General features: G+C 40.4%; 1 protein-coding gene across 1 annotated transcript in view; it reads left to right on the top strand.

Annotated features, from left to right (window-relative positions):
- The window catches only part of LOC139480569 (diphosphoinositol polyphosphate phosphohydrolase 1-like), a 53,595-nt gene that overhangs the window by 11,674 nt on the left and 21,126 nt on the right, over window positions 1–20,795 (top strand). Inside the window, exons 2-3 of the mRNA XM_071263712.1 lie at window positions 14,036–14,191; window positions 15,339–15,423. Coding sequence (XP_071119813.1) covers window positions 14,036–14,191; window positions 15,339–15,423 — 241 coding nt within the window. The remainder of the gene's footprint in view (window positions 1–14,035; window positions 14,192–15,338; window positions 15,424–20,795) is intronic.

The raw sequence follows: 20,795 nt of genomic DNA, 5'->3' as shown, positions 1-20,795 counted from the left end.
CCGATGGCTTGTTGCGTTGGGCTTCCGACAGTGGTGGCATGTTTTCACTGTTCACTTGCTGTAAGATTGTGATGGCTTGCAAATGAAAACCCAACGTTTGTATAGCCCAACAAGTGATGTTGCACGTGCATGTCACGTTGGTGTGTTTCGGCGCCAGGCTCTAACATGGTTCTGTTTTTTATGAAATGTGTGCAGCACCTCATTCTTTCCACACAACTGAATCTCATTCAATGCAGAAATGACCAATTCATTTTTGGTATTAATTTTGAGTGAGCGTCGGCAACACTCTGTCACGTATTAATGATTTTACTGCTTTTGCGTTTCTGTTTTTGCAGAGTATATATGACATCCTGTGTTTCTCCCACTATCATGTGATGTTGTTCCTTTTATAATGTAGGCAGTGTGCACTCCTTCCCCTTATACCAGGGTAGGATATAGGTCTTCAGCAACCCATGCTTGCTGAAAAGGCGACTATGTTGTAAGAGGCGACTAACTGGATCGGGTGGTCAGGCTCGCTGACTTGGTTGATGCATGTCATCGATCCCAATTGGGATCGATGCTCATGATGTCAATCACTGGATTGTCTGGTCCAGACTCGATTATTTACAGACCGCCGTCATATAGCTGAGTGCTGAGTGCTGAGTGCGGCGTTAAACAACAAACCTTCCCCTTATAAAAAGCCTCCTACAGTCCCCTGTTCTGTGTCTCGCACATCAGCCTGGCGTAGTCCCACTTATTAGGAACGGAGTTGAACACTCTACAGACATACTATTTTAACTCTCATTCTCATAGGTTTTAGGCCTCATCAGATGGTATATTGGTTTATGTTACCCTTTGGGCACCAGTAATCTCATCTCTGTCAGGGATGAAGCTGTACTTATAGCTCTGCTGATCCAGTGCAGAATCCCAGGAGAGGCCAAACCTGTTAATTTGTGACAGGCACAGGTTCTTCTATCTTGTTATTCAACAGAACACATTTTCATGGGAAAATACATCACTCCCATGTCTGTCTTCTTGCAATATGAAACAAGGAGTTGTTTGTGGAACTAGACTCTTATACCTTGAGATTCTGTTGTACTGTTGCTGAATTTGATGCCATTATATACTTGGTGTATGCATGAGTTGATAACAGGCTATACACCAGGATTGGGAGGATTTTGATGGTTACGTCAGTGTTATATATTCAATAGCTTCTGCGTTCAGTTATTAATTGTTGAGACACAAACTTTGTTGAGGTATGTAACATTATTGTTTTGTACATCAGAAGAGTGGTAGTGCCCTTGAGCACATATAGTGCAGGTGTCCATGAGCACATATAGTGGTTGTGCCCTTGAGCACATATAGTGGTGTTGCCCTTGAGCACATATAGTGGTGTTGCCCTTGAGCACATATAGTGGTGGTGGTGTTCTTGAGCACATATAGTGGTGATGCCCTTGAGCACATACAGTGGTGATGCCCTTGAGCACATACAGTGGTGGTGCCCTTGAGCACATATAGTGGTGGTGCCCTTGAGCACATAAAGTGGTGGTGCCCTTGAGCACATGTAGTGGTGGTGCCCTGGAGCACATACAATGGTGCCCTTGAGCACATACAGTGGTGGTGCCCTTGAGCACATATAGTGGTGTTGCCCTTGAGCACATATAGTGGTGGTGGTGGTGTTCTTGAGCACATATAGTGGTGATGCCCTTGAGCACATACAGTGGTGGTACCCTTGAGCACATAAAGTGGTGGTGCCCTTGAGCACATACAGTGGTGGTGCCCTTGAGCACATACAATGGTGCCCTTGAGCATATACAATGGTGCCCTTGAGCACATACAGTGGTGTTGCCCTTGAGCACATAGTGATGGTGGTGGTTGTGCTCTTGAGCACATATAGTGGTGGCGCCCTTGAGCACATATAGTGGTGGTGCCCTTGAACACATATAGTGGTGGTGCCCTTGAGCACATATAGTGGTGGTGCCCTTGAACACATATAGTGGTGGTGCCCTTGAGCACATATAGTGGTGGTGGTGGTGCTCTTGAGCACATATAGTGGGGGTGTCCTTGAGAACCAACCCAATGGTGAGGGACGACTCACATAACTGATTAACCTACCAAGCCTGTCTGGGCACTAGTTTCAAGCTGTAATTAATGGTGATTAATATATAAAGATTCTTGGAATGTCTTGGCAACTATTGCAACAATGTAATTTAAGCTATTTTTTTAACTATAAGACTTGACATTGGTTGTCATGAATGGGTCACAGTGACACACAGGCGCCTTTCACTATTTTGGGAATGGCAGTAAATTTTAAAAAAGAGCTACCACTTCCTGTATTGCGATCTGCCTTTCTTCAGAGGAATTGACATGAATATTGATATATGAGTATGAACCTTCAAGGAATTTGTGTTGAGTCTCTGCCATAGTCCTGTGGATAGTGTTGTCCATCTCAAGATGAAACTAGTACAAGACATGGAATTCCAGTCCGGAGGTAGTTTACGGCTTCGTACCACTGACACGTTAAGTGATGCCACTGAGATACAGCGATTTTGAACAACATCAACACTTTTATGTCAGTTTAATCATTCAGATAAATTTAGCATTTTATCAAAGTGGTGTGAGAAATATAGATTCTTCCAGCCAGTATTTTAATAATGTGGAATGGGTAGAAGGATTCACTGGAAACAAGAAAGATTAAGAGAGTCTCTGGATAAACAAACTCGTAAAGGATGTTTCTGCTTTGATAACAGTAGCCTCAGCCTGTCACTGTTCATGCATAATGCCATGATTACTGGCTCTGCGATGAATTGATTGGATCATACACACATCAGACTTGTTGACAACTCAGCAAGCAAACAGTTTCCCCGTAACTCAATTCAGTACTCCGTGAAAGCGTTAACAGGCAGCTCATTTACAGCTCATTTATGTCTTGAGTTATGAGATGTGTATCGGCTCCCAGACATGCTGGAGCTGGGAATGAAATGGAGAAGATTATTTTATTCAAAAATATTAATTGAAAGTTTTGTATATGCTCTTAGTGTCTATAAGAAAGACTGTGACAGTTGGCGTGAGTGGTTTTATTGCAGTCGCTGTCCCCCCATGCAGTAGTTGTGCAATGGCATCACCACATGTACCCATAATGCATTCTTCCTAGCTTTGTTTGACATGATGTCAGAGCCTAAGTTTTCCCCCCGGTGTGCTGTGTAGGGGTGCTCTTTTGAGAGGTAGTTCTTGGTATGGTCTAAATGTATTCTGATTGAGGGATGGTGAAATGCTTAGAGGTTGGTGTAAAAGTATGTTTTGAATTCCATAAGAACTTGTTGATAGTTGAGGACCCGTGAAAATGGGGGGTAGAATGTGTCTTCAGCAACCAATGCTTGCCGTAAAAGGCGACTATGCTTGTCGGCCACTAACAGGATCGGGTGGTCAGGCTCGCCGACTTAGTTTATGCATATCATCATATCCCAATTGCGTGGATTGATGCTCATATTATCAATCACTGGATTGTCTGGTCCCGACTTGATCATTTACAGACCGCCATCATATAGCTGGAATATGTCCGATTGTGGCGTTAAACAACAAACAAAGAAAGATAGTTGAGTGCAGTTTCGATTTCAATACCACTGCAACAAGAACTACCCTGCCATGTCCGACAGTTACACCACAATCCCATGTAATGTAAGGAATCAGACAATACTAACTAACAAAAAAGCCGGAAGTAATATGTGACCAACCTTGAGATAAGGGGCCTAAAGGGTAAAAATTGATATTTTGACTTCTCATTATATTTTAAAACTATTGTATCTTAGGGACACGAAAATACAATTCCCAAGCTTTAATTCATATTTATTACAGAGCTACATGGCATCAAACATTTTGACTCATTTTCCAACTTATAACTGTTTATGTGATAATTGCAGGTTTTTATATAATGTCTGATTAATTGAAAGTAGACATGTATGCTGAAAGGTTTTGAAATAATGTTTTTATCAAAGCACCATTATATCCCAGCACCTATTAGGTCCCTTTCCTCCTGTTGGATCCTACCCATGAAGATCTGAGGTGGAATTGGTCTTCAGCAACCCATGCTTGCCGTAAGAGGCGACTATGCTTATCGTAAAAAGCGACGAAAGGGATTGGGTGTTCAAACTCGCTGACTTGGTTGATGCATGTCATCAATCTCAATTGTGTGGATCGATGCTCATGATGCCAATCACTGGATTGTCTGGTCCAGATTATTTACAGACCGCCGTCATGCTGCTGAAATATTGCTGAGTGCGGTGTTCAATTAAGAACAACCAACCTGTATAATGTGGCAGTCAAGGGAGATAACTCTGTAATCATGTAATGGCTTTCCAAGTGTTATGCAAATACCTGGTATGTGTGCTGAATCTGAGTGTCAGCTAGGCTCGGTACCATCGGCCCAGTTTTGGCTGTTGACTGCCCTGATTGCTGGTGATACTGTTAGAATACAACTGCTTTGGCAAGATTTCAGGCCATGTTACAAGAAGTTGTCTGCTATGTACAGTGGTCCAGATTCCAGAGATTGCAGATAGAATGTAGATGCATAGTTGTTCTTGCCTGCCTGTCACAGTACTGAGGGGAGACAACTCCTGCCTGTTAGGAGGATGCTTTTACAATAGTATCCATCATTTGTTCACTCACATTTACGTCCATCAAGTCCTTACTTACAGTTAGCACCCATCAAGTGTTTACTTACAAAAGCATCTGTCAATCGTTTACTTACAAAAGTATCCATCAATTGTTTACTTACAAAAGCATCCGTCAATTGTTTACTTACAAAAGCAGCGTCCGCCTGGAGAGCGGAAGGTCCGGGATTCGATCCCTGGCGGCATCATACCAAAAGACGTTTAAAAATGGTACTTGTTGTTACCCTGTCTGGCGCTCGGCATTAAGGGGCTGAAACTGTCTGAGTGTGGTATTCATGTTAAACTGCGGCATGGTATCTCAGTGAGCTAGCACTATAAATCGGCATCAGTCCGGACTAGTACAAGGAGCCACACAAACACACACACGTACATGCACGTCGCGATATAAGTGCAATAATCTTGGACGCAACATTAAACCCCATTTTACCTCATGTCACCTACTTACAAAAGCATCCATCAAGTGTTTACTTACAAAAGCATCCATCAAGTGTTTACTTACAAAAGCATCAACAAGTGTTTACTTACCATGCTTACAATAGCGTCCATCAAGGGTTTTGTACCAATAGCGTCCATCAAGTCTTTTCTGTCAAGTCTTTTTCTTGTTGCAACATAACAGTTTTATCTGACAGGCTGATTAATGTCATGAAATATAGTGGATGAAATACCTTGATAGGCTTTTGTAGTGGAGAAAAAAGTGGTTACCAAGGATACATAAACACAAACTTTGGAAACATACTTTGTAATGTTATAATTAATGATGTAAAATCAATTGTGAGAAACAATTATTGTCCCAACAATAGGGTCAATCCTTCTCCATGATCAGTGATGATAGCTGTGTGCTTGACTTGTGGAACAGTGTTTGATGACTAAGACACCAACAATTTGATATTCTATGGGGGCCCGGGATTCTGTATCGAGACTAGATATTGTTCAGCTACAGTTTGAAAACTTGATATGTATTTATTCAAAACTATGACTGAATTCTTTCAAAGAAAAACTCCTTGTAACAATGTAATTTTTGTGCCAGCCAATTTCTTTGTTTTTCAACTGTCTATAACATAATCATATTTTTCAGTAATTTTTGAGTACACTTGATCTTCTTTGATAAGTTGATGAAGGAGTAAGTTTATACTCCAAAACGTTGTTTTCCTCAAAATAAAGAAGTTGACAGTCATAAATTCTCCTCCTTATGTGTATCGCTTCTGAAAGCCATTCAAAGACTTGTCTTTGCATGTTGATCAAGTATTCACTGATTGCCCTCCCCCTCAGGGTAATAGTCATATCAATTACATAGTATTGAGTACTTGTCAAATATTTGTGTTGGTGAATCTGGTGTTCGTGTAATCTTACATTAATAACAGAAGTTGTTTGCGAACTGGCCCCACACACGGCTAGTAACAGGCTGTAATGCCATGTAATTATTTCAAAATAGCCTCACTCAATACTATCCCTCATACATTAAACGGAAGCAAATTTTTATCAGATGAGTTTATTCATGTTTTTATCATTAATCATCCCAAGTGGGGAATTTTGATGAAGAATATCGTAGTTCATGCATGTTATTTGAAAGTGAAATTGATAATGCTAATGGTATTCTGGACAAGTTTTCTGTGAAAATTTCATCCACATTCAGGAATGGAAAGTGACAGAGAAAAAGTTGAATCTAGCCGAAGGAAGAGAAAAAAAGCTGCTGAATTGTTTTTGATGGAGATGAAAGAGCGCCGTCATCTTTCTTTTCGCTTTGACAATTACCAGTAGCTTTCTCTAGCAGAGGGTCAGACACAGCCATTGGCTGAAACACTGCTGACATCAGCAATTCGAAATACGGCTCACCGATGAAAAAAACATCATTGAATTTCTTTAAGTCTTCTCTTGCTTCTTAGAAAGCTTCATTTGAAATCCTTTAAAAAGTGGAGTCCTGCCTTAATGTGGGCATTTTGGGGAGAGAATCAATGAGAGAAGTCAGAGTCAGTTGACGATGTTTAGATGCTGAGTATAGTGGCTTACGATAGGTCGCCTGTAGACACCTTGCATGTGTTAAGGGACATTCGGCTAGCACAGTGGTTAAACTGTTGGCTTGTCATTCACAAGTTCAGGGTTCGATTTGCCACATGGTGATCAATAAGCTGAAACTGAGAAGTCTGCTGATGAATTCCTTCGACAGATGTCTATGTGGATATTTGTTGCATTGTAAAGAATCTGGCTACAGTGTTATATTGGTTGGTACAGTGTTATATTGGTAGGTACAGTGTTATATTGGTAGGTACAGTGTTATATTGGTTGGTACAGTGTTATATTGGTAGGTACAGTGTTATATTCGTTGGTACAGTGTTATATTGGTTGGTACAGTGTTATATTGGTTGGTACAGAGTTATATTGGTTGGTACAGTGTTATATTGGTTGGTACAGTGTTATATTGGTAGGTACAGTGTTATATTGGTAGGTACAGTGTTATATTGGTAGGTACAGTGTTATATTGGTTGGTACAGTGTTATATTGGTTGGTACAGTGTTATATTGGTTGGTACAGTGTTATATTGGTTGGTACAGTGTTATATTGGTTGGTACAGTGTTATGTTGGTAGGTACAGTGTTATATTGGTAGGTACAGTGTTATATTGGTAGGTACAGTGTTATATTGGTAGGTACAGTGTTATATTGGTTGGTACAGTGTTATATTGGTTGGTACAGTGTTATATTGGTAGGTACAGTGTTATGTTGGTAGGTACAGTGTTATATTGGTAGGTACAGTGTTATATTGGTAGGTACAGTGTTATATTGGTTGGTACAGTGTTATATTGGTTGGTACAGTGTTATATTGGTAGGTACAGTGTTATATTGGTTGGTACAGTGTTATATTGGTAGGTACAGTGTTATATTGGTTAGTACAGTGTTATATTGGTAGGTACAGTGTTATATTGGTAGGTACAGTGTTATATAGGTTGGTACAGTGTTATATTGGTAGGTACAGTGTTATATTGGTTGGTACAGTGTTATGTTGGTAGGTACAGTGTTATATTGGTAGGTACAGTGTTATATTGGTAGGTACAGTGTTATATTGGTTGGTACAGTGTTATATTGGTTGGTACAGTGTTATATTGGTTGGTACAGTGTTATATTGGTTGGTACAGTGTTATGTTGGTAGGTACAGTGTTATATTGGTAGGTACAGTGTTATATTGGTAGGTACAGTGTTATATTGGTTGGTACAGTGTTATATTGGTTGGTACAGTGTTATATTGGTTGGTACAGTGTTATATTGGTAGGTACAGTGTTATATTGGTTGGTACAGTGTTATATTGGTAGGTACAGTGTTATATTGGTTAGTACAGTGTTATATTGGTAGGTACAGTGTTATATTGGTAGGTACAGTGTTATATAGGTTAGTACAGTGTTATATTGGTGGGTACAGTGTTATATTGGTAGATACAGTGTTATATTGGTTAGTACAGTGTTATATTGGTAGGTACAGTGTTATATTGGTAGGTACAGTGTTATATTGGTTAGTACAGTGTTATATTGGTGGGTACAGTGTTATATTGGTTGGTACAGTGTTATATTGGTTAGTACAGTGTTATATTGGTAGGTACAGTGTTATATTGGTAGGTACAGTGTTATATTGGTTGGTACAGTGTTATATTGGTTGGTACAGTGTTATATTGGTAGGTACAGTGTTATATTGGTAGGTACAGTGTTATATTGGTAGGTACAGTGTTATATTGGTTGGTACAGTGTTATATTGGTAGGTACAGTGTTATATTGGTTGGTACAGTGTTATATTGGTAGGTACAGTGTTATATTGGTAGGTACAGTGTTATATTGGTAGGTACAGTGTTATATTGGTAGGTACAGTGTTATATTGGTTAGTACAGTGTTATATTGGTAGGTACAGTGTTATATTGGTTGGTACAGTGTTATATTGGTTAGTACAGTGTTATATTGGTAGGTACAGTGTTATATTGGTTGGTACAGTGTTATATTGGTTGGTACAGTGTTATATTGGTAGGTACAGTGTTATATTGGTAGGTACAGTGTTATATTGGTAGGTACAGTGTTATATTGGTAGGTACAGTGTTATATAGGTTAGTACAGTGTTATATTGGTTGGTACAGTGTTATATTGGTAGATACAGTGTTATATTGGTTAGTACAGTGTTATATTGGTAGGTACAGTGTTATATTGGTTGGTACAGTGTTATATTGGTTAGTACAGTGTTATATTGGTAGGTACAGTGTTATATTGGTTGGTACAGTGTTATATTGGTTGGTACAGTGTTATATTGGTAGGTACAGTGTTATATTGGTAGGTACAGTGTTATATTGGTAGGTACAGTGTTATATTGGTAGGTACAGTGTTATATTGGTAGCTACAGTGTTATATTGGTAGGTACAGTGTTATATTGGTAGATACAGTGTTATATTGGTAGGTACAGTGTTATATTGGTAGGTACAGTGTTATATTGGTTAGTACAGTGTTATATTGGTAGGTACAGTGTTATATTGGTTGGTACAGTGTTATATTGGTAGGTACAGTGTTATATTGGTTGGTACAGTGTTATATTGGTTGGTACAGTGTTATATTGGTTGGTACAGTGTTATAGTGTTATATTGGTTGGTTCAGTGTTATATTGGTAGGTACAGTGTTATATTGGTTGGTACAGTGTTATATTGGTTGGTACAGTGTTATAGTGTTATATTGGTAGGTACAATGTTATATTGGTTGGTACAGTGTTAAATTGGTTGGTACAGTGTTATATTGGTTGGTACAGTGTTAAATTGGTTGGTACAGTGTTATATTGGTAGGTACAGTGTTATGTTGGTAGGTACAGTGTTATGTTGGTAGGTACAGTGTTATATTGGTAGGTACAGTGTTATATTGGTAGGTACAGTGTTATATTGGTAGGTACAGTGTTATGTTGGTAGGTACAGTGTTATATTGGTTGGTACAGTGTTATATTGGTAGGTACAGTGTTATATTGGTAGGTACAGTGTTATGTTGGTTGGTACAGTGTTATGTTGGTAGGTACAGTGTTATGTTGGTAGGTACAGTGTTATATTGGTAGGTACAGTGTTATGTTGGTAGGTACAGTGTTATATTGGTTGGTACAGTGTTATATTGGTAGGTACAGTGTTATGTTGGTAGGTACAGTGTTATATTGGTTGGTACAGTGTTATATTGGTTGGTACAGTGTTATATTGGTTGGTACAGTGTTATATTTGTAGCTACATTGTTATATTGGTAGGTACAGTGTTATATTGGTTAGTACAGTGTTATATTGGTAGGTACAGTGTTATATTGGTTGGTACAGTGTTATGTTGGTAGGTACAGTGTTATATTGGTTGGTACAGTGTTATATTGGTAGGTACAGTGTTATATTGGTAGGTACAGTGTTATTTTGGTAGGCACAGTGTGATATGGGTAGGTACAGTGTTATATTGGTTGGTACAGTGTTATATTGATAGGTACAATGTTATATTTGGTAGGTACAGTGTTATATGGGTAGGTCCAGAGTTATATGGGTAGGTCCAGAGTTATATGTACGTGTTATAATTTGGTAGGTACACTATTATGTTTGTAGCTATAGTGCTGCCTACTTTGTTATATTGCTGCCGATTGGGGCAATGTAATGAATGCTATATAGGCAGGCTGTGGTGCTGTATAGAGCGAAGTGTCAGCTACAGTGTTGTGTTTCATGTCGGCGATCGTGTTTGTAAATGAATACCTGAGATATTAAAACGTTTTCTGGTTTAACTATCTGGCAACCTTGGATTATTTATAGATATTTGAGATAAGATTTGGAAGAAATTCTATAGGCAAACTATGTGTTTATGTTTTACACTGATATCAGTTGTGACCCCAGTAGCTCAGCCATACACTCATTCAACTATCCCAGGCCATGTGCTTCACTCATGCTTCTGTTGTGTCGGAACCTTTGATAAATCCTAGACTTGCTCCAGGCTCTTCTTGTCTTGCAGATGATTCAGCCATGGTGCAATAATATACCTGTCTAAATATCTTGAGTTGCTAATTCTGTCTCGGTGATATATTGTGCTGATCTGACTAAATATCTAGACTTGCTCATTTTGCCATGGTACTTTGATGTGCCACCTTATTGCCATCTTCCAATATGTTTCCTGGATTTAAGAAAGATGCACATGCCTCAATAAGGACAAATTCTGGACACTTGTGATTGCACTGACTTTTGTAATATGGCCTGTTGATGTTGCTGCTGTTGTAGTAGGGCCTGTTGATGTTGCTGCTGTTGTAGTAGGGCCTGTTGTATGTTGCTGCTGTTGTAGTAGGGCCTGTTGTGTGTTGCTGCTGTTGCCACATAGTTTAACCAATTGTATTACCTTCTAGTTTTGTAAACCCACTGTATATTTTAATATTACTCGCTGATTGGTTATTTGTCTTATGTGGTTAGTTACTGATTTCTGTACGTACCAATTTGTGTGTTAACCGTTGTGTTTCAGTTTGAGAATCACCACCTTACATAACCTTTCCTTATCCGACTGTGTCAAGTTGTTCATACGTTCTACTGGGATGTGTCAATTTCCGGGCTTAGGTTTCAGCTTGTCAACGTTGACGCAGGAGTTGAGATGTGGAGGTAGTGATTCACATGTGTCACACACGTCTATACCGTCCACATGCCACCTTCCCAGGAGATTGTAGTGTTAGGCAAGACCTTTCTGAAAAACTTGTTTTACAGATTCTGCCAATGCGACAAAGCACAATTTGTTTGTGTGCTAATGGACACCATAAAAACATGTTCCATACAGTAATGGTTGTTTTGTTGTGGTAGTGGTTTGTTGTTTAATGCCTCACTCAGCAATATTCCAGCCATATGACGGCGGTCTATGATTAATTAAGTAATCAAGTGATTGACATCATGAGCATCGAACCACACAGTTGGACTACAATGACATGCATCAACCAAGTCAGCGTGCCTGACCACCTGAGTCACTTGTTACGACAAGCATGGTCGCCTTTTATGGCAAGAATGGGTTGTTGAAGACCTATTCTATCTGGGATTTCCACAGATCCCACACAGTACTGCAAGACAGCTACTAAGTTTACGATGGCTTTACATCTATACAACCTTATCTGGTACTGTACTATAGTAAAGAATATATTAAAGAAAAATATTTGAAAAACAAACAAACATAATCAGACATGTTTGTTGTGATTTTATTTCATTTCCAACCTACCGCCCGGAATGTTTCACATGAAACCCCCAAAATCCAAGACGTAATAGAAGCCATGCATCCTGGCTGAAATATTACAAAACATCCTTGTGGTGTTTACAAGTGAAACATTAACTCACAGTTCAACATTCCAAGTGCGGCAGGTGCGTGCTGTCAAATGCCATATTTTATCCATTGTTTGACCCATTCTGAACTGTGTAAATTGAAATTTCAGGTTATAGTTTAGTTTGTAAATGATGCGAGTAAAGTAACTCTCACACGTTACTATCATATGCGCTGTTGCCATGTAGATGTTACCCAAATGTTTGCTTCATGGATACTTGGATAGTTAGCTTTTGCACCCATCTTGACGAAGCAACAATGAATGAAACCCACTTCCAAATGGAAAGGGTGATGACAAATTTTAGGATGAACATATTGCCCGTGGTCTGTCTAATGGGTCTTGTCCTAGATACCTTTGGGGTAACATTGTTTCACGGAATTGCCCATGGTCTGTCTAGTGGGCCTTGTCCTAGATACCTTTGGGGTAACATTGTTTCACGGAATTGCCCATGATCTGTCTAGTGGGTCTTGTTCGAGATACCTTTGGTCTAACATTGTTTCAAGGAATTGCCCATGGTCTGTCTAGTGGGTCTTGTTCGAGATACCTTTGGTCTAACATTGTTTCACGGAATTGCCCATGATCTGTCTAGTGGGTCTTGTTCGAGATACCTTTGGTCTAACATTGTTTCAAGGAATTGCCCATGGTCTGTCTAGTGGGTCTTGTTCGAGATACCTTTGGTCTAACATTGTTTCAAGGAATTGCCCATGGTCTGTCTAGTGGGTCTTGTTCGAGATACCTTTGGTCTAACATTGTTTCACGGAATTGCCCATGATCTGTCTAGTGGGACTTGTTCGAGACACCTTCGGTCTCACATTGTTTCACGGTTTTGCTTATGCTGTGTCTGGGGGTCTTGTTGGCCCAACATCGGTCTGAAGCAATAGTCATTAAAAAGTAATTGCGATAAGGTGAAACATTTCAAGTTTATCAGACAAGCTGATTCCCCTGGTTAGGAAGCTCTATATTACCAGTGACAGGCAATCTGTCTCCCTCCCTAGTGGATGGAACAGGTCAGACTGTCTTAGGAATGAATTGTTGTCACAGATTTGATCATCGGTCCCTCAAGTCTATGGATTATGAAAGCTGAGTGGCAGAGTTTCAGTTGAATATACACCGGCAAACACATAGTATTCTCCCTTCTGCCAAGCCCTTACTGCGTGATTTATGTGATTCTTTTATTTCTACTAATGTTTTTGTCTGAAAACTTGAAATGACCTCCAAACTATCAGCAGGGAGATATACAGGAGAATGAGTGAGTGAGTTTGATTAACCACTACTTTTAACAGTATAACAGGTATATCTCGGCATGTCAGCTTAATGTGGGATGAAAGCCGGAAGTGATGCAGGTCTCAGACGTTTACCACTTCGGTCAAACCCACGAGCATGGGTATGGTGCTGACAAACATAATCGAGGCGAAACAAGGATTCAAACCCACAATCATAGGTTTCTGGCATGCCCAAGGGACACAACTCTGCACGCAACTCTGCACAGCGAAACGCAGCATCTTAGACAACTAGGCCACCCGTGCCCCCATGTATGAATGAAGCATGCGTGGGAAGGTACCTAGTTCAGCATCTACACATGGAAATGCTTCAATCTTGGATTTATTCAATAAAATCTTTTTTACGCTCCATTTTCTCAGGTGGATAGGAAAACACCTCCTCACAAAGCATGAGGTCACCTGTGATAATTCCGTCTTCATATGACAAAGCAATAAGTTCCTTTTTTGAGGGAGGGGGCACAGGTGGCCCAGTGGTCGATTGGCTGTGCAGAGTTGCGTCCCTTGGGCCAACAGAATCATATGATTGTGGATCCTGATTCACCCCAATTATGTTTCTAGGTTTGTCAGCACCATACCCGTGCTCGTGGGATTTACCGAAGTGGTAAAGCTCTGAGACCTGCATCCCTTCGGGCTTTCCTCCCACATTAAGCCGACATGCTGTGATATAACTGGAATACTGTTAAGAGCGGTGTTAAAGTCAACTCACTCACTTTATTGAGGGGAGATTAAGGTTCTGCGTTCTTTACCAAAGTCTGTTTTTTTAGCAGTGCATTAAGCATATGATAACTTGGTTTGTTGTAGATCCTTCTGGTGACAAGCAGCCGTTATAGAGATCGGTGGGTGGTTCCGGGAGGCGGCATTGAGCCGGAAGAGGAGACGAAGATTGCTGCATCTCGCGAGGCCCGGGAGGAAGCAGGGGTTTTGGGGCAGCTTGGCCGACACCTGGGGAACTTCGAAGTGAGTAGACTGTGATGAAGGCAGTAATCAAGATCCTGCTGTTGTAAGGTCATGCTGCTGTGGAGAGTGGCGGAAAGTGTCGCATTAGACACCTGCTGTTCACAACTGTCCTCGTCTAAATGACTTGTTCCATGAGAGCTAGTATGGAGGAGAGACAATGAGCATAGAGGGTCGTGGATACATTGAGATTGACTGTCCTGAATACAATGAGCATAGAGGGTTGTGGATACATTGAGATTGACTGTCCTGAATACAATGAGCATAGAGGGTCATGGATACATTGAGATTGACTGTCCTGAATATAATGAGCATAGAGGGTCATGGATACAATGAGCATAGAGGGTCATGGATACAATGAGCATAGAGGGTTATGGATACATTGAGATTGAGGGTCCTGGATACAATGAGCAAAGGGGGTCCTGAATATAATGAGCATAGATGGTCCTGGACACAATAAGCATAGAGGGTTATGGATACATGGAGATTGAGGGTCCTGAATACAATGAGCATAGGGGGTCCTGATTACAATGAGCATAGAAGGTCATGGATACAATGTGCAAAGAGGGTCTTGGATACAATGACCATAGAGGGTCCTAGATACAATGAGCAAAAGGTTATGGATACATGGAGATTGAGGGTATTGGATACAATGAGCATAGAGGGTCGTGGATAAAATGAACATAGAGGGTCATGGATAAAATGAGCATAGACGATCCTGGATACAATGAGCACAGGGGGTCCTGAATACAATGAGCTTAGAGGGTCCTGGATACAATGAGCACAGGGGGTCCTGAATACAATGAGCTTGGAGGGTCCTGAATACGATGAGCTTGGAGGGTCCTGAATACAATGAGCATAGAGGGTCCTGAATACAATGAGCTTAGAGGGTCCTGAATACGATGAGCTTAGAGGGTCCTGAATACAATGAGCTTAGAGGGTCCTGAATACGATGAGCTTAGAGGGTCCTGAATACGATGAGCTTAGAGGGTCCTGAATACGATGAGCTTAGGAGGTCCTGAATATGATGAGATTGAGGGACCCCCCACCATCCATCCACTGACCACCAACCAAGGGCCCACCAACCAAGGGCCCACCAACTGCTCATCTCCCAGTTGTAGAGGTACATCTCTCTCCATCTCTCTTTCAGAATGAAGATAAGAAACACCGGACCTCTGTGTTTACGTTTGTAGTGACAGATTTGTTAGACGAGTGGGAGGATTCCAAAAGTATGGGTAAGTGTCTCTGTTGTCATGACGACTACATATCCTGATGTCTCGATAGGGCGATGTATCCGTGTGGTACTTTCCAAGGTCATAGTGGTTGAGCGTCAGCCCGAAGAGTGGAAGGTCCGGGGTTTGATCCCCCGCTGCGTCATACCAATCAACCATCCTCCATGGCGTTAAAAGATGGTACTTGCTGTTACCCTGCCTGGCACTCAGCATTAAGGGGCTAAGACAAGGACTGGTTGGCTCAGAGTCAGTATACTGTGTCTGATTGGGGTGACGTCAAAATATAATCCTTCGTCGGGCAGTTAATGGGAGACCTTGGGCTTCAGCAAATGATAATGCCCTGGAAAATAGTGTTACCGTTATTATAGCTGAAATGGATGGAATTTGTTATCAAATAAAAAGAAACAACAATATCAGTTTTGAAACATTTACTGCAATCGACACCAATGTCATTATTGAACATGATGTCACCTATCCCTATCCTATGACGTCACCTAACAACAGGCGTGATAATGGCCCGTCGTCAAGCAATAGGAGGGCATTATCAAGTTACAGTGTCCCGCTCATTTTTGATAACATGCGGTCGGTTTAATGATAATTCTATCCATTTTAGCTATAATTTAAACTGAAGCATGGTGTCTCTGTGTGCTGGCACTACAGACTAGTACAAGCAGCCACACAAACACACACATGTATGCACGTTGCTCTATAGGTGCAAAAATCTTGGACACAACATTAATCCTCATTTCACCTCACCTGCACTGTCAAACTAAAGGAGAAATAATTGTATCAAGGTTTGAAGGCAACAGGAAGAAAATCAGCGGTTGAGTTAGATTGATTACATGTTACTAATGGCTGTGTCATTAACACAGGGAGTAACATGAAAGTAACATGAAAGTAACAATATTAGGGTTTGGATCTCAGAGTTCATGAAGTAGTATTGCATTAAGTTCATTTTGACCAATTAAGGTTTTCCCGGTTGAAGCCTCAGTCAGTGACACGTTTCGTATATGGACTCGCATGAGTGTGTGTGGTTTCTGTCATTACCCCCAAGTCTTCATCCAGCCCTCCCGATTACTCAATACAGCTGAACTTGTTTGCCATTGATTTGAATTTAACACACAGCATAAAAATGTCCGCAGCAGCCCTGTCCGTGATGCTTGATAATGTTGTAATAGAGCAGCTTTCTGATGTGGCCAGAAATGACTTTCATTGTCATTGTCTTCAGCACGATGTGTTTGAATCCTAAGCCAGACGTATTGGCCAAAATTAAACATAATCGCCAAACTATTGACTCGCGACACTATAGTCGTGTTTACCACTTCAACCCCCTGGCATTTGCAAATTAGAAATTCCATAATGGTTGCTCTGAAGATGCAGGAGACTTGGATCGGAATGGTCATTACCATAACGAGCCTGCAATAGAATCCGAATTCGTCAAGTTTGTGCTGGCATTAACAGAGTGTGAAAAAATAGAGAGACGACATGTTTGAGGAACACTGACAGTCTATATTTGGCTGCTTGCTTGAGGACCTGGTATGCCTTACCAACGTCTTGTGGAATCCGCAGGAAATGGCCACCGATTGAAAGCAAGCTGACACAAAGATATCTGGACGGCATTTGTTGGTGACATGCCCTGGGGACAGTGTGCACTACCGTAAATCCTGTAGTAGAAGCTCACTTAAATTTGAGAAGCTTTTAAATGTTAAGAAATAGTGACCTTTGCAGATGTTGGGCAATTCTATGCAGTCCTTATGAGGTCTTGAAAAAACGGTGTGTCCTCCATGGTGTGTTAGTCATGCATGCTGGAGGTGAAACTGGTCACGTCATTGCTGTTTCCCACATAAACAGCATTAGGATAGAGTGTATCAATTAATCATTACATAAATGTCTTATATTATTTACAAAATGTCCATTTAGGGTTTTGTGTAGATGAGATTGATGAGGTCTTCTGTAAGTTACAGGGTTTAGTTTTGAAACCTTTTTTCTATATATAATATTAAAATTGAATAATTTAAAATGTTGAACTGAGTACATTTCTTGGATGTGTAACTTCGGGGTTTCTTCCCTTGGGTGACCTACTGGGGTGTCACTTATCTACTGCTCAGGGGCATTAAATACAAGGCTTTTACTCTAAATACATTAATCTGATCTTGGGGTATCAGACAATCCATATATCCTGTTGTTCTGTGGTGGTTCTTGTAATCATCACTGAATATCGATGGAACTTTATGATGTATTTCAGTATTACAGCATAAGACTTCCCAAACGACTTGGACACAATTAGGAGATCAGCCTACTCTGTTTTGAAATTTGAGGTAGCCTCATTGTAGGTTAGATACCTCTTATTTTTAATTAGGGTATTTAAAATTCAACATGAACTCTTTGGTGTGGGAGAAGATGTTGAGTGAAGTGGCCTGGGATGAATACGGTGTTTTGAGGGGGTTTTCATTCTGAATTAAAGAAACACAGACTTTAAACAAAATATGTCAGTCTGTACTCAAACATCGTCATAATTTGCTCACATATATGACCAACATTGAGAGTATGTGTAGCACAGCTACTTCATGTCAAACATGAAGTGGGAAGCCTAGACGAAAATGAAGCAAGTCTTGCAAGGTCTAGTTTAAGGGCCTCCCAGACCCTAGAAAATATCTAAAAAAAGAGTCCGACTCAAGTCTAGATTGCCTCAGGCCTTGGAATTAAAGGACTTTGACCGTTCTGAAGCTTTGTGTATAAACAAAGCCCTGGGCTTACTCAAGGAGCGCCTTATTCCGCAACAGAATTTTCTTCTCAAGTGACCACACAGTGGGTGTAGGTTTATCATGTGGCTGGATGTTTCTCTTTTTTGTAAAGAAATACCCTTATTCTGAAGTAAGAACAGACGGGCCTAATGCAAGCCTTTCGGTGTGCTTCATATATTGTTTTGTGTTATCATATTGGCACTGCTACAACTGCGACAGTATAAGCTTAACACATCAAAGCGACCTATCGCTAGCTCTCCGTAGGGCTTCGAGGACAGGACATGGAGGATAAATACACGATATGACAATACGATAGAGGTATACTAGGCTGGCCGCAAGGAACTCTGGGTAGGTGAGTGATTCCATGGCTTCATACGACCAAGGCATTTATAGTGTAGTGTAATCTTGGTAAACACTGGCTTCTAATCTAATCCAGATGGCAATGAGTAGTTTGTAACTCATCTGTTATAAAACAACACAAGCTTTCTCTTCAATTTGCCTCTAATAAAATACATTACTGAAGCCAGTGTACTCTGCGCAGCGCTTGCGTTGTTGGCTTCACTGTGCAGAGCACAACTGATTTGGATTGTTTTTTGAATTGAATGTGACGTCACACTCCCAAATTATTTCATGCATAATTAAAAACACAGAACTTTTGACGTACTGTCCCTTCAAGGGCACCATTTGAAATGTATTTTTTTTATTTTGTAGATATATATTTTTAAGTAAGATAACTTTATTTCTGGGACTAAATGTAGGCCTAGGTTTAGTTGTGACAACATGTCACTATTTTGGCATCAGACCAATCTTTTTGATGTGAAAGATATGACGTCACAATCAAGATATCTGTTGTCCCTATACGTTGAAATAAACTCTTATAGTTGATTTCTCTTGTGCTTTCTGCCCAAAATTTATTGCCACATACTTCGAAGGCTGTAGTAGCAACAACTCTCCATTTTGTTATTTAAGAGAAGCCTTTTGACAATGACTGAAAAAGAAGTTTTATCAATATTAGCCTCCATGGCTTGTTTCAATCAGAGGTGGTTATTGTGATTTGATACCTCTGATTGGCCAATCAGAATTGAGTAATTTCCACATTGATTGTCGAGTTTAGTTTGACACCTGACATTTCCACCATTGAATTGTTAGGTTACTACAAGAAAGGGCGGTCAGGTAGTCAAGTGGTTAAAGACCCGGGTTCGATTCCCGACATGGGTACAATGTGTGAAGCCCATTTCTGGTGTTCCGCGGTGATATTGCTGGAATATTGCTAAAAGCGGCGTATAACCATCCTCACTCACTCACTCACTCATTGCTGATAGACACCTTGCAATATCAGGGCTCGATATAAATGTGAGACTGTGGATAACATGCCAGCAGAGAGTCTGATTTTCCTCTTTATAACCGCTGCCTGTTGTATTGTAGGTATCTTCCCATCTCATAACATATGTTTGTTAGCAACTTTCTACCACTGATAATTTGTTTTTTACCGAACTGAACATGCATCAACCAAGTCGGCAGGTTTATTTTTTGTCAGCAGTTACCCTGTGGTTGGTTGGTTGTTGTTTAATGCAGCACTCAGCAATATTCCAGCTATATGACGGCGGTCTGTAAATGATTGAGTCTGGACCAGACAATCCAGTGATTGACATCATGAGTATCGATCCAAGCAATTCGGATACAATGACATGCATCAACGTAGTCAGCGAGTCTGACCACCTGATCCCGTTAGTCGCCTCTTACGACAAGCAAAGTCACCTTTTTTGGCAAGCATGGGTTGCTGAAGACCTATTCTACCCCGGATCAGTTCCCCTGTCAATCAATTGATCAGTGAAACTGAAAGGATATATTTTTTATCTTATTTTATCATTTACCTCATGATTTCATTTTAATACTGAGAATTTTCAATGATTTAATAGTTTTATCTCAGTAAACTGTATTTTTCATATCTGGATTTGTTTACTTGATTTTTACTGAAATGAAAATGTTATCTAAAAAGATTATATTGGTTTCAAAATATAATTCTTGGAAAATGGATTAATATAATTTCTGAATATCATTGCATTGTCTGATAATCGCATGATCTGGCAGATGGTATTTAGGTCAAACTATGGATGTTTACAAATAGTGTTTTTTCCTTACCTAATAACTGAAGGGTTGTGTTGTTTGGTAGATTGACGCTATCCACAGCATTAATGTGAATGTACTCAACTGGAACCAAGAGGGGCAACATTTACACTTCATCTCCATTGATCAGTGGAGTTTATCGGAGGACATACTCCCAGTCTGTGATCTCATTAGCTTGAATATCGCGTTATGATGCTTCCTGTACACACGTCCACTGAGCAGGGGCATTGTGGGACGTCGGGAGACACCTCTTGCAGGCTCGCGGGAAGTTAAGTTGATTATGATTGATTGAGCAAATGGTGCAGCTTATAGATGAGGGAAAATGGTGATATTCTAATCTCTTGTGTGACTAGACGTGGTGGTCATCTCTCATCAAAGAGCCTGGATAGTCATTGGTGGTGAGGCAGTACAGGGTGGGAGGTTACATGTGTTGCTGCTTGTGGAAGAGGCGAGAGATGGTGATGGGCTTCAGCCAAAAAATTTACCACATAGAGTGTTACATTG

Source organism: Haliotis cracherodii, unplaced genomic scaffold (genome assembly GCF_022045235.1).
Source record: "Haliotis cracherodii isolate W230 unplaced genomic scaffold, xgHalCrac1.p SCAF_4, whole genome shotgun sequence".
NCBI lineage: Eukaryota > Metazoa > Mollusca > Gastropoda > Lepetellida > Haliotidae > Haliotis > Haliotis cracherodii.
Note: the sequence above shows the minus strand (reverse complement) of the source record. Positions and strands in the feature narration are given on the sequence as shown.